Raw genomic sequence first — 13,699 nt, forward strand, 5'->3', positions numbered from 1 at the left:
TGTCCACACTACGGGCAGCTCGTCTATCAGCCAACACGGCCGTGAGCACGTGGGGAGTTGTGGACGCCAGGTGTGTTGCGGAGCCGCAGTAGCATCGTGAACGGGATCCAGTACGAGTTTCACCTGCACGGGTTCAGGTGGATGACGGGGGCCCCGGAACTTGCTGGCGTATATGTTTGAGCTCCTGCGTCAGACTTTGCTTACGCAGCGCGCGCCCTGTGTGACCGAAAGCTGATTTCGCATCTCTGCGCGCGCGGAGATGTTGCACACGGAGACGGCGGCTCGATGAGGAGACCCGACACTCACTTTGGATTCAGGACGTTACAGCCCGTTATGCGCATCACACACGGTAAGAATCACGTTATTTTCACCATTTAGATGTGTGACGGTTACATCTAGTCGCTCGGCGGACAGGCAGTAGCCCCCCCATGTCTTCCCCCCTCTCTCTTCAAAAGACTTGATCGAGACGGACGTCAGCTTTCACCTCATCACCTGACGACAGATGGTGATTTCGCCGCAGCGTTGACGGTGAGCGTCGCTCATTAATCCGTCGCGTTTGACGACACTGCGCCACGGTTGTCCAAATTTGACAATTCTCCCCTGCAGACTTGTACCGAGGGTGTTTTGCATCTCCGCAAAACGATTCATTTGACCTTGACTAGGCATCAGAGGTTAAATCCACGTTCAGAGTCAGTATATGGGGGCCTGTGTGTCTGGAGGATGCCTTGAACGTGGCCATGCAGGTGCTGTCTTGTACCTGTCAGAACCACTGTGCTGTTCAGGTTCAAATCCCCGTGGGGGCGGAGCAACTCATCAATACTGAGTGGCATCTTATGCAAACCTGTGTATTTCACTTTACTCCATGTGATGGCTACCTGAGTGACCCTGCAACAGATCCCCCCCCAACAGAGCATCACCTCCGGATTCGCCCTCGGTCCTGTCACAGCAGCTCTGTGTTATTCGTGGCCGACCCTCTGGGAATATCATGTCTGCCTGTGTGAGATGGTGAGAGGGGAGATATAGGCGACCACTGGTGCTGTGGGGATGGGATTTCAATTTTTTGCAGGAAGAGCCATCGCTTAGCAACCAGATGAGATAAAAGTGGAGCGGGTCAGAGAGACGGAGAACCTGTGCTGTTACATCATCAACACCAAAACGCCTGCAGAGGATTATGAAATGTGTGGTTACAGTCATAGAGTTTGCCGCAAAATCAACACATCTGCCCCCCTGGAGGCTCGAGCACGTTGGTCTCAGAGGTCTGGGACCAGCACTCCTATTTCTTTAAAAGGTGAACACATCCTTCAGTCATTTTCCCTTTGCGTTAATGGTCTCTCGGTTCCTCCACAACTTAATTTCATGCATTTTATTCTCAAACTTTCACTACACATCATTAAGCCAGAGGGAGAATCTTTTCGGCCATCATCCTAATCCCTGAGTAGTGGAGGTGTAACGATTCATTCGGTTCATCGATGAATCGATTGTCAGTCCTATAGATTCAACTAAATCGATCTGCTAAAATAAATAAATAGGATCGTTTTGGCTTCACCAATAATCGATATAAATGCGTTTAATGGGATGAATCTTGATTCTTAATTATGATTAATGCTTTAATACATTTAAGACACTCTCTCCCCTGCCAGCATGTAGTCTTTTGAAACATTCTAAAAAATAACTGAGCATTTCATTTTTGTATTTAGCATAAAATATTATGCAGGACTACTTTTTTATAGAACATAAGTAATTCTGTGGTCTGTTTATTTTTTTCACCTTTCAGAAGAATACAGATAGTCTCACTCGCATTATTGCATGTTTATTTCATGGATATAGAAGTTTGGTTACAAGTTACTGAATTGAATCATGGTTTACAGAATTGAATCGAATCCTTTAAAAAAAAATAATGTTCTTGAATCGAATCGCCAACTACTGTATCGTTAATCGAATCGAATCGCTGTGAAGCCAAAGATTCACACCCTACTGAGTAGTAAGTGGGACAGTGTGTCACTAACTATACTGACTTTCCATTCATAAGAAAAGTAGGGCGAAACACAGAGCTCCACTCCACATCCCCCAAAACTCTGCAGCTTGGATAAAACAGTGTTGTTTGCAAACACACACATCATCGCTTCACACCTTATGTTGTTGGCCGATGACGCAGCATCATGTAGCTGCAGATTGCTGTGGGAAAGGTCACTACTGTTCTGGGATCTGTGTCCCCAGCCCGGGAGCTGCTGCGTGTCGTGATTGCAGGGGCTCAGCGCCGCTGTTGAGGAATGCGATGTGCGTGCTGCTGGTGCGGCCTCGAGTCCAGCCAGCTGGCAAACGCTTTTGAGAAGTCGCTGTGAATAAAAGCCCAGCTCTGATGATTTCAGTCGGCTGCTTCTGCTTTTAGATTAGAGGTCTTGTCTCCAGATCAAAGACCTCCGGTTTCTGCTCTCTGCGAAAAGTCAGACAGCTTAACCTGAAATGTTCTGCTCCCATAGCTGCTTAGTTAGTGTGCATAAATACTCACTGTATTGTTGGGTTTCAATGTAACTTTCAAAACACCAGCCTTTGAGGGTCAAAGGTCTTGTCATTTTGAGCGTTACATGCTCGCAGCTACCAATTTGCATTTTAATTTAAAAGGATTAGGTCTCCAGTGTTTACAAGGTTTCCACACTGTGTTTTATAAAAAAAAAAAACACACCTCCTCTTCCATCATAAAAGAGCATGTATGAAGATTTCCATGGCTCCAGAAGCATACATTACCTCAAATGATGTCACTTGAGTCAATGTTAGTTGGAGGTTTACATGTTTCCAAATGTGTGGTGTTAAAAAGAAGGGATATCTGCCTGAGGCTACGTTAGCCACTGCTAGCATAACACCTAACTCTTGAGTGGCATTGTGGGTAATGTATGTTTTTACAGTAGCTGATATACTTTGTTGTTATCTACCAGTTTTCTTCTGGGGGGGCAGGATTATGAGTGGATTGGATTAGCAAAGTCCCCCTGAAAAGGTGGCACATACCACAGAACTTGACACGAGACACTAACTTTCCAGACAGCTTATTTCTTTTCAGGAGCACTGGATTCAGATATGAACACAACACACTGAAGGCATCAAAGCCGCGTGATGAGGGACAAAATAGAGACATTAATAACCGATGAAACGTGCTTGGCTGAAGTTCGGTCCTACTGAGACCAGCAGTCACACAAACAGACTGCTCACGGCGGTTCATGCTACTCACGTGACTCAACTTTAGTATAATGGGCTCTACTGTGAAATGGATTGTAATTCAATATTTGTGTCTCAGTCGCCATAATGAAGTGGATTACAGAAATACCTCACTTGTGGCTCCAAAGTGCTGCAGCTTTACTGCCATTTTCAAATACTCTATGTTCTAATTACCAGACAGGAAAAGCAGCGTGATTCTGAACCAAAACGGGGGAAGTTGCCGGTCACAAGCCCGGCGCCTAAACTGTTACCCTGTGATGTTGTGTAGCGTGCTGCAAAATGATCTAATTTGAGAAGCTGAAACCAGAGTTTCTTATTTGTACAACAACAACAAACAAACAATTGTGTGAGTGTGTTGGTTTTGGCAGTAAAAGTGCTTTTCCCCTTAGAACCAACATTTCCTGTTTGTCTCCAAATATCTCTTCCCAGATTGAAGGAGAAAAAAAACTGTAATTCGCCCCTTCGTCCGGCTCTCTGTCCAGTCAGACGCCTCGGCTCTCTGTACCTCCACCAGCTTCTACCTGAAGGAGTTCCCGTGTTGCAGCCATGCCAAAGAACACCAAGGTGACCCAGCGGGAGCACAGCAATGAACCGGTCACGGAGTCGGTGGCTGACCTGCTGTCCCTGGAGCACCCCATGGACTATAAGAGCAGTCAGATGAGTATGGGTCTGAGTCCCGGCTCCACTGCTCCAGTGAAGGCCCTGATACCCTCCCCGGACCCCGACGCAGAGGACGGCCGACCGGCCTGGAATAACAAGCTGGAGTACATCCTGGCTCAGGTGGGCTTCTCTGTGGGCCTGGGGAACGTCTGGAGGTTCCCCTACCTGTGCCAGAAGAACGGTGGAGGTAGGTGGATGGACGTCTGGGCATGAATGTGGTGCATTTTAATAACTAAGTGTCTCCTCAGGGTATTAGGGAATTGCTAACAAAGAAATGTTCAGTCAATGCTGAACTGAAATAAGTGACCAGATGGGTGAAGTTAGCATGTAAAAATGTTGATTTCATCCTTTTGTTTGAACATGAGATGTATTTTCCCGTCCACAGTGTGTCCAGGACGCTGTTCTCTGCCTGACAAGTTTTTGCTGAGACATGATTTGATTGAGATTTAGAGCAACTCAGATTATTACGGCATGGATTCAAATGATACTAAACATTCATTCTGACCCCAGTATAATATAACATAAAATAGTTTTAATGTTAGTAATATTGTTGAGGCCTACTTCCTTACTGAATAATAACATCAGACATTATTGTTGTCGTGGTTTCAGAATGATGAAGACAGTTGGAGATCAATTACATTTTTTCATCCAGAATTTGATTGATAACATTTGTGCACACGTAGCAGCTGTTCTGTGCCTCCATCTTTCTTCATTTTGATTATATGGTTGACATTTTAGGAAATACGCTAATACCAATCTTCCACATGAGAGTGAATCAATCTTCTCATTAATTCTGGGCAAGAAAGAAAAATGTCAAACTTTCCTTTAAGACTAGGGATTGATTAAATATTATATATCGACTTTTCCGGGCCTTTGCTTTATCTCTCTCATGGTAAATTCCTGCTCGGTTTGCCCGTGGACCGGGGCAGCAGCCTCCTCTTCTTTGATTAACTGCATCCCGTCAAACAATTAGCAGACTAATCGTCCAAGTCCAAGAGACCGTCTCTTCAGCATTTCTCAAACTTGTGCCGTCAGCAGTTAAAGATGCGATGAGTTTTCCGAGGCGAGACGAGTTAACATTGAGGGATTTGGCATAACGCTGCAAGATCTTCCTGTTTAGTCTGTGTTTGCTGTCCATGCAGGACTCAGCCTTATTACTTTGGCATCATGTTTATGGGATGACTAAGACGGAGGAAGAGGAAGAGTACATACTGATTCCTGGGCTTTCATTGTTGGTTGTTCCCTGAGTGGGAGGTGTGTGTATTTCAGATGCACGATTTAACAAAGCTGAATGGTTTTAATCAGCGCGTGCAGGAATAAGTGTGTGTCCCCGCTGGATTAAGACGTATTGGGCTACATTGTCTTGTCTGGGCTTGTTCAAGAGATGAGGACAAACTGTTTCCGTCTCCAGTCCATCATCGTCCATCCCGTCCTCGTTTATGTCTCGGTCCGTCAGTGTTTCTATTAAAGTGAAGGTTCAATGGGAACAACCAGCTGCTTTAATGTGCTTTATGAAGCTCTGAGGGGAAAGTGATGAAGGAGTAAAGGGTCTATTCTCTGAGGAGCCTGAATGTGCTCAGAAGAGGACAGAAGGTTACCAAAGACACATACATACATAGATGTATGTACACACATTAGATATGTCTTTATTCCATGACGGCCCCCAGGAAAGAGAAATTACAGGAACAGGGGTAAATCACAGTACATGTTCAGTAACGATGTATTACTGTAAACTGGGTTAATCCAATAGTAGCTCTAACTAATGTGTTTATCTCATCATCAAAGCTGCTACAAACTATAACACATAATGATAGTTGTCTGATGAAGTACAATCTTACAGCATTGCCACAGAAATATGTTAAAGGTGGAATTGTCAGATTCTGACTACCACACCTAAATCTATGCAGATTTGCTCTGAGCAAAAACAAAACACAAAAACAATCAGTCACTCTCAAACAGAGAGCTGCTACGCTGTGGGTTATAATCGACCTGGATGTGCTAATTATATAGATCTGTATCCTCGAATCTGAGGTTAACTGAGGTTCAATTAAATAATTTCAGCTTGATTCTCATCTGGATTGATCTCCTCATGATGGTTCCATGAATACTTAAATGAAAACCCAGAGAGCCAGAATCAAATGCGCAGCTAAAATGAACAGAATCGTCGTCTGTCGTCTAGGTAACCATGTACTCAGCTCGATCTCCTCACCAATATGTTTTGATTTCCTCTATTCTGTGTGACTGCTGCCCAGAATAGACATCAAAGCTCATTGAAAGCCACTTCTGATGGTCCAGATAATAATACCCGCCTGTGTAAGACGACACTGTGTCCCCGTGTCTTTGTTTCCTCTGTCTGCTGCTGGCCCTAATAGCCACTCACAATGTGATCAGTATGTTTTGTTGTGTCGAGCGTCGTCTGCTTTTAGTCTGCAAAAACAAGTTGCTCGCCCCGGCTGTCCGTCACGATGAGCTGTGGACGGTTTTGTCACCATGGCGCCGCTTCTTGTCCTGACGTAAGCAGGACGGACTGGACGTGACTTGTTGTCTTTGAGGGCTCTCTCTCTCTCTCTCTCACTCTGGTACTTCTGCGTACAAAGATGGTGAAAATATAACAAGTGGTGAATGGAAGTTGATGATGAGAGTGTTAGAGGGAAAGAGGAAAAAGATGGATGATAAAGAGAGAATTCAACCTCCTGCTGTTTTACAATAAACTTCTGTCAATACAATAAACATATAACAGATAACCAGAGCAACTAATGCCTTCTCCCCTCCGCCCCTCCTCTGTCTCAGGTGCGTACCTGGTGCCCTACTTTATTCTCCTCATCCTCATCGGCATCCCCCTGTTCTTCCTGGAGCTGGCCGTGGGTCAGAGGATCAGGCGTGGCAGCATCGGCGTATGGAACTACGTCTACCCACAGCTGGGAGGCATCGGGGTTTCCAGTCTGATGGTGAGCAAAACAAGCCAAATTACGTAAAAAAACTAAAGTTTGTGTGGCCTGATCGTGATCCCATATGTAAAGTGATACTGCACACACCCACAATCAATCACAAAATCCAAAACTAAATCAATTACAAAGTAACAATGTCCAGTGGGTGCGGATTGTGATTTAAGAGGTTTCTGTGGGCATTTCTGCCATGAAAACTTCCTATTAAAAATGAATTTGAGTTGACGAAGACCTCTCTTTAAAGGAACATGTCCTATTAAACTGACTGAGGAAGGCTGCTTTATTGATAACCTACAAATAATATGTTGTATTATGAGTGGAAAAACCCATCACGTGATTTTTTACAAGTCAGCTCTTCAGAACTTCCAGAAGATACGCACCATGCAAAGAGGCCATTTTGGGAAACTAACAACCCAAATGCCAATTTTATCAGCTTTTAATGGCTGATCACTGATCTGCATTACTTAATGATTGATTAATGACTAGTGAAAATGAATTATCCCTTTTATAAAATGCCGTAAACAAGGATATTGCATCATCCTTGTGGTACACGTGGTTACAGCCATCAAACACCAACTCTGTGTCCGACTTCTTGTCGGACATGTTTGCTTGCTGGCACGTCCTCCTTTCAATGTTTTAAAAGCAATCGGCATGCAAAGACCAGCACTGATCGCCGAGATAATCCGCCCCCGTCATCTGCAGGAGCAGTGATCCGTCATGCGTCAATGTCATCAGCTTAAAGCAGCCAGTCAGTGATCTACTGCGTCCGTCTTTCCGTTTGTCACTCCTTTCTGATGGCGATTTTCGTCAATCTAGTGCAAAATAAGTGAGGGCGGGGCCTGGCCGGGGGCAGTGAGGCGTGTGGCTGCCCGGATGTGGCAGAGGGAGATTCAGCAGCTATAAATACCTTCTCATCGAAGACCCGAGCCTGTGCTGCTGAGAGCAAACGGCTCAATAATTCATCCGCACACCGACCTAAGCTGTGTGCTCAGCGTCTGTGCTCTCGCTCAAAGAGAGGCGTTCACCTCGACAACCGGCATGCTGTCCGCCCCCGAGTGCTGTGTGTGTATTCCGTGGGTGAGACTGTGATTGTTTTTATGAGCGATAAGCATTGCTGGTTTCCTTTCACTTCCCCCTCAGGTGTGCGGTTTCGTGGGCCTCTACTATAACGTGATCATCGGCTGGAGCATCTTCTATTTCTTCCAGTCTTTCCAGTATCCGCTGCCTTGGGCCGAATGTCCCATCCAGATAAATGGATCCCAAGCAAGTGAGTGCACGGCAAACTGCCACTGCACAACACACAAGGGCGCATAAAGCAAAAAATGAACGCATGCGAGACGATTCCATGTTCAGCACATTATGTGAGCAGATGCACACGGGCGGCCCAGCAGGGCGGCACTGAGAGCTGCAGAACCGTGTTTTCTAGCCAAGATGGCCCTGCTCGCCATCCTCCAGAGCAGCTCCACCGGCGAGGCCTGTCAGATGGTGAGACCCGGCCCACAGTGCTGCTACCTGGAACGGCTGGCAGCTGGTAGTCCGCTGTGAAGGCACGTGCCGGTTCTGGCAGAGTAAAGGCCGTCAGCTTAACAGTAGAGGGCAGGATGTCAACTCTGCTTATGATTATGAATGCAGCGGGGGATGCTGCAGAGCGCCTAACAGGATTCAGTTAAGCTATGTGCAATCACCAAATACTTAACTTGAGTATTTGTTCTGCTTTGTACTGTTGTTGTTTCTACTCCTTCAAAAATGTTTAAAAATATGAGTCGTTTTTATAATTTAAACACACGGCATCGCACGTTGTTTGATAAGGTGAACGTCAACATTAAGATTTGCACATGAATTTCATAGTAAACGAATTAAGACAACATTTTAAAAGGAATCTTTCTTCATAATGTGGTTTTAACACTTTCAAGTACATTTTGCTGCTCTTACTTCTGTATGTTTATTCAGAGTTTTGAAAGCAGTTCTTCCACCACTGGCTATTAGTAAATACATTAATTTGACTGAAAAAATGAAAGAAATATTTCATGTTTCCTATGAAACTTAAAAACTAAATTGGTTGTCCATTATTTATCCTTTATTCCTCCTTTCCTTCCCTCTCCTGTTGTAGTCGTGGTGCCGGAGTGTGAAAAGAGCTCAGCCACCACTTACTTCTGGTACCCGCCAGACCCTCAACATCACCAGCAGCATCGACGACACGGGCGGCCTGAACTGGAAGATGACCCTGTCCCTGCTGGTGGCTTGGATCTTGGTCTGCATGGCTGTCATCAAGGGCATCCAGTCCTCTGGGAAGGTACGGGGTCTCTGTGGCTGCACAGCAGGGGCCTGCAAACTTATCGAGACTACCACACAGTGATGCATCATTTTTAACAATCACTGATTCCTCCATGTCAGCGAGTGTTTCATCCACTTTGCAAAGAGTCAAACGGAGAAGCTCAGGACTCTCGTAAGCACTCGTCTATTTCTGGACCTCAACTATATTATGGAAGAGCGACACATGCAACATTAATACGCTTAGAACGAACCAAGCGAACGCCGGTTCAGGATGCAGATGGAAAATACTTAGTTTGGCAACAACTGCAACAACATCCTGTAATTTCAATCCAGAGTGGGAGTCATCCAGCCCACGTTCTCAATAGGAAAACACACGGATCGCCAAGTTCTGACACGGTTTTTTAAACCCTAAACGTAGTAATGCAATTATCATCATCAGTATACTGCAAAGATCCCCAAAGTGCTGCAGGAAGGATTCTCAGATTTAGAGTACTCTCTCTCTCCACATTTGGTAAGATTTCACAGATTCAGTGCCAAGCAAACAAAGCAGTTTGGGGATTGATTCATTGTGTGTGTGTGTGTGTGTGTGTGTGTGTGTGTGTGTGTGTGTGTGTGTGTGTGTGTGTGTGTGTGGTTTGCAGTTTTCTTCCATGTGTGAGGCCTTAGAAAACTGTGTCCATGGCAACCCTGTGTAATGGACTTGACTTCTCTCTCCCTCTATCTGTGTGTGTGTGTCTCTCTCTCTCTCTCTCTCTCTCTGTCTCTGTCTCTCTCTCTCTCTCTCTCTCTCTGCTGTAGGTGATGTACTTCAGCTCTCTCTTCCCGTATGTGGTGCTTCTCTGTTTCCTGGTGCGAGGTCTGATGCTGAAGGGAGCCGTGGATGGCATCGCTCACATGTTCACCCCGAAGGTGAGAGAAAAAAGGAGGTGGCTCTAAAACCAGGATGTTTTCACACTGTAAATAATAGAATATGTAACAGATTACTGAGCTGGAGGGGGAAATGTAGTCTTAAACGTCCCTAGTCTTGCTCCTGATCGCTGGTTCATAAACAGATATGTAACACAAATGAAACTTTGTCCATGCAAGCTGCCTAGCCCTGAGTGCTTCATGGTCAGATCCACACATACATTACCGTTTTTACCAATTGCTCAACGCCCCCCCCCCCCCCCCCCCCCCTTCACAAAAATGAATTAGGCATCCTTTTGTTTGGCCTCCTCCTCTTCCTCCTCCTCCTTGTCCTCCTCCTTGCCCTCTTCTTCCTCCTCCTTGTCCTCCCCCTCCTCCTCCTCTTCCTCCTCCTCCTCCTCCTCTCACTCTTACCCCTCTTCTTCTCTGGTTGTCTCTCTCTTCAAAGTTCTCCATTCTTCACCAAACAAAACGGAGGTTCAAGACACTTTTATGCTGTAGACCTGATTACAAATTACTCAACAGACCTGAATGTTTAGAGGTTTGAATATGTGTGTGTTGAAGGTTGATGCTTTGAGGTTTCACTTGAGAAGTGTGTGTAACAACTGAACATTGTAGTGTTTTGACAACAAGGTGATGTGTTGTTGACGTCAGAGTGTAAAGAAGGACAGTCAGAGTCTAATAAGACAGATAAGGGAGTGAAGTGCCAAACTGAGTCGAGCGATTGGTTCCTGAAGTGAAGGTTGAAGTGAAGGTTGTGCAAATGCTGCCAAATTTGCACTTTGTTTGTGTTAACAATTGTGAAAAACTGTAATAGCATTTGTATCCACATTGTGTCACGTGTTGGGTTGATGTCCCCCCCTAGTGGCGAATCTGTATGATTACATGGAAAATTTTCACCTGTACTCTGTTATTTGCTATATGATCATGCAATATGCCTTTTGCAGTTGGGCTATCTCACTGGTCTTTATTGCAGCACGAGTAAACATATGGATATCTCTGTCACGCTTGTATTATGAATTATTAAGACTAAAAAAAGATAATAAGTGATAAAACCCGATGAGATATTGTTTGTAGAAGTTGCACTTGTACTTGTCACAAACATGACCAACTATTGTTCAAACCCACATGTTTGATTCTGTTCCCAATCCCAAAGTTTCTAAAAATACATGCTGAATTATAGGATGACGACATGATACTAAATAATGCACAATCTGCTATATTGGGCCAGCTGTGAATAAAAGGTGTCATCAGTCTGAATAATTAGCTTCAATCAGGTGTTGAAGGATGTAGAATATATACGATGTCCTGAAGATATTTGAGGAGGACGTCGATGATCAAGGGTTTTGTTAAAGAGGATAAATGACTTCCCCTTTTCCTATCTCCAGCTGGAAAAGATGTTGGAGCCACAGGTGTGGAGGGAAGCGGCCACGCAGGTCTTCTTTGCTCTCGGCCTCGGCTTCGGAGGCGTGATTGCTTTCTCCAGCTACAACAAGCGAGACAACAACTGCCACTTTGACGCGGCGCTGGTCTCCACCATCAACTTCGTCACCTCCATCCTCGCCACTTTAGTTGTGTTTGCCGTCCTGGGGTTCAAGGCCAACGTCATGAACGAGAAGTGTGTTGTCGAGTGAGTGTGCTGCTGAACCAATCCCTCTCTTTTTCCTTTTTTGTTTTTTACAACAACCTTTACTCACTAACATGTCTCCTATTTCCCCTGTGCAGCAACGCAGAGAAGATTCTGGGCTTCCTGAACTCAGGTGTGCTGAGCAGAGAGCTCATCCCTCCTCACATCAACTTCTCCCACCTGTCCTCCGAGGACTACGCAGAGATGTACGCCGTCATTAAGGCGGTGAAGGAGGACGGCTTCGGCCAGCTGGGCCTGGACGCCTGCCTGCTGGAGGACGAACTCAACAAGGTCAGAGAGCTGGAATTAGTGCGATTGTTGATTATTTCTGAATGATCAGATGCGTGTTTCGCCAAGACGTCAGTCAAGGTTGTGATTACGCGATGATGATACACAACAAGTTGTCCTCATGTATAAAACGGATAAGAAAGAAAGGGCTGCAATGATTTAAGGTTAAATAATCAATCATTTCGACAATCGATTAATTGTTCATTGTCAATTGTAAGTAAAAAGTAAAAATGTGAATATTTTATGTTCTTCATTGTGACAGTAAATTAAATGTGAGGAAAAAAAACAACAATCATGTTCGGTTCTGGGGAAATATAATGTTTAATTGAGAAAATTAGCTAAATCGATAATTATTGTTAGTTGCAGGGATTAATCTCACTTTTCAGAGAATATTTACAACAGAGCTCATTTAGAGGAATATATTATCTGTAATCACCTTTGACCTCCGACTCCTCCTCCCTGTCCAGTCGGTCCAGGGCACTGGTCTGGCGTTCATCGCCTTCACAGAGGCCATGACTCATTTCCCTGCCAGTCCCTTCTGGTCTGTCATGTTTTTCTTCATGCTGATCAACTTGGGTCTGGGAAGCATGATCGGCACCATGACCGGCATCACCACGCCCATACTGGACGCTTTCAAGATCCGCAAAGAGATCCTGTGTGGTGAGCTCATCATTCTGGTTGTCAAACTCAAACCTCTTGTCCATTAGTGTTTCAGAGTCTCACTGAACGATTCTCCTTCTCTTCCTCAGTGGGCTGCTGTATCGTCGCCTTCCTGTTAGGCCTGCTGTTCGTGCAGCGTTCAGGGAACTACTTTGTCACCATGTTTGACGACTACTCAGCCGGTTTGCCTCTCACCGTGGTGGTGATCCTGGAGAACATCTCCGTGGCCTGGATCTACGGAACCAAGAGGTAACTGGATTTACCGCACACTATAGAGTGTCTATTATATGTAGATAAGTAAGTGTGGTGCCGTCCATTCAAGGACTCGGGTGTTGTGTATGTTTGTGCATTGACATGGTTGGAACTGTCTTCTTTCTTGCTTTCTTTCACTCCATCGCAGGTTCATGCAGGACCTGGAGGACATGCTCGGTTTCAGGCCGTACTCCTTCTATTATTACATGTGGAGGTACGTGTCTCCCGCTATCCTGGTGGTGCTCATCGTCGCCACCGTCATTGAGATGGTCGTCAGTCCTGCAGGATACAACGCCTGGGTGGAGGCCGAGGTCAGTGTCTATGTGTGTTAGGCGTGTGAGAAAGGAGATAAACAAAGAGTAAAAGCATGACTTGCATGTTTCTATAGAGCCAATATACCTCTTTGTCTTTTTCTTCACTCTCTTCCCCCTGCACTTTGTTTGCCAGGGTGCAGAGAGCTTCCACAGCTACCCTCCCTGGGCTTCAGCCATGGCCTACTCCCTCATCGTGCTGGCCATGCTGCCGTTACCCATCGTCTTCCTCGTCCGCCACTTCAACCTGATTTCGGACGGCTCCAACAAGCTGTCCGTCTCCTACCGCAAAGGCATGATGAAGGACATCTCCAACCTGGAGGAGCAGGACGAGCAGCGCTTCATCCTCAACAAGAACCCCAGTGAGACCCCCTCCCCGATGCCCGCCCACCGTGCCTACCTGGGCCCAGGCGGCACCCAGGAGATGACCAACACCAACTACGGCACCAGCACCAAGACGGGCTACCAGAACATCGGCTCGCCCGAGTCCGAGCTATGATCCGCTGAGCTCATAGATCCTCCTGTCCATTGAACCCCAGCCCTGCTAGGAGAGAGGGAGGCCGAGG

At 45.8% G+C, this 13,699-nt stretch overlaps 1 protein-coding gene across 1 annotated transcript; it reads left to right on the plus strand.

Moving 5' to 3' along the window:
* Positions 1 to 214: 214 nt before the first annotated feature.
* Positions 215 to 13,699, plus strand: slc6a17 (solute carrier family 6 member 17). Its single transcript, XM_084015819.1, is given in 13 exon segments — positions 215 to 349; positions 3,640 to 4,057; positions 6,661 to 6,818; positions 7,956 to 8,082; positions 8,926 to 8,975; positions 8,977 to 9,108; positions 9,888 to 9,998; positions 11,384 to 11,625; positions 11,721 to 11,913; positions 12,378 to 12,570; positions 12,660 to 12,819; positions 12,971 to 13,133; positions 13,270 to 13,699. Coding segments are annotated over 12 exon segments (2,193 nt in total). The 5' UTR covers positions 215 to 349; positions 3,640 to 3,756; the 3' UTR covers positions 13,633 to 13,699.

This window comes from Eutrigla gurnardus, assembly GCF_963514095.1.
Source record: "Eutrigla gurnardus genome assembly, chromosome: 8".
In the NCBI taxonomy this organism is placed as follows: Eukaryota; Metazoa; Chordata; class Actinopteri; order Perciformes; family Triglidae; genus Eutrigla; species Eutrigla gurnardus.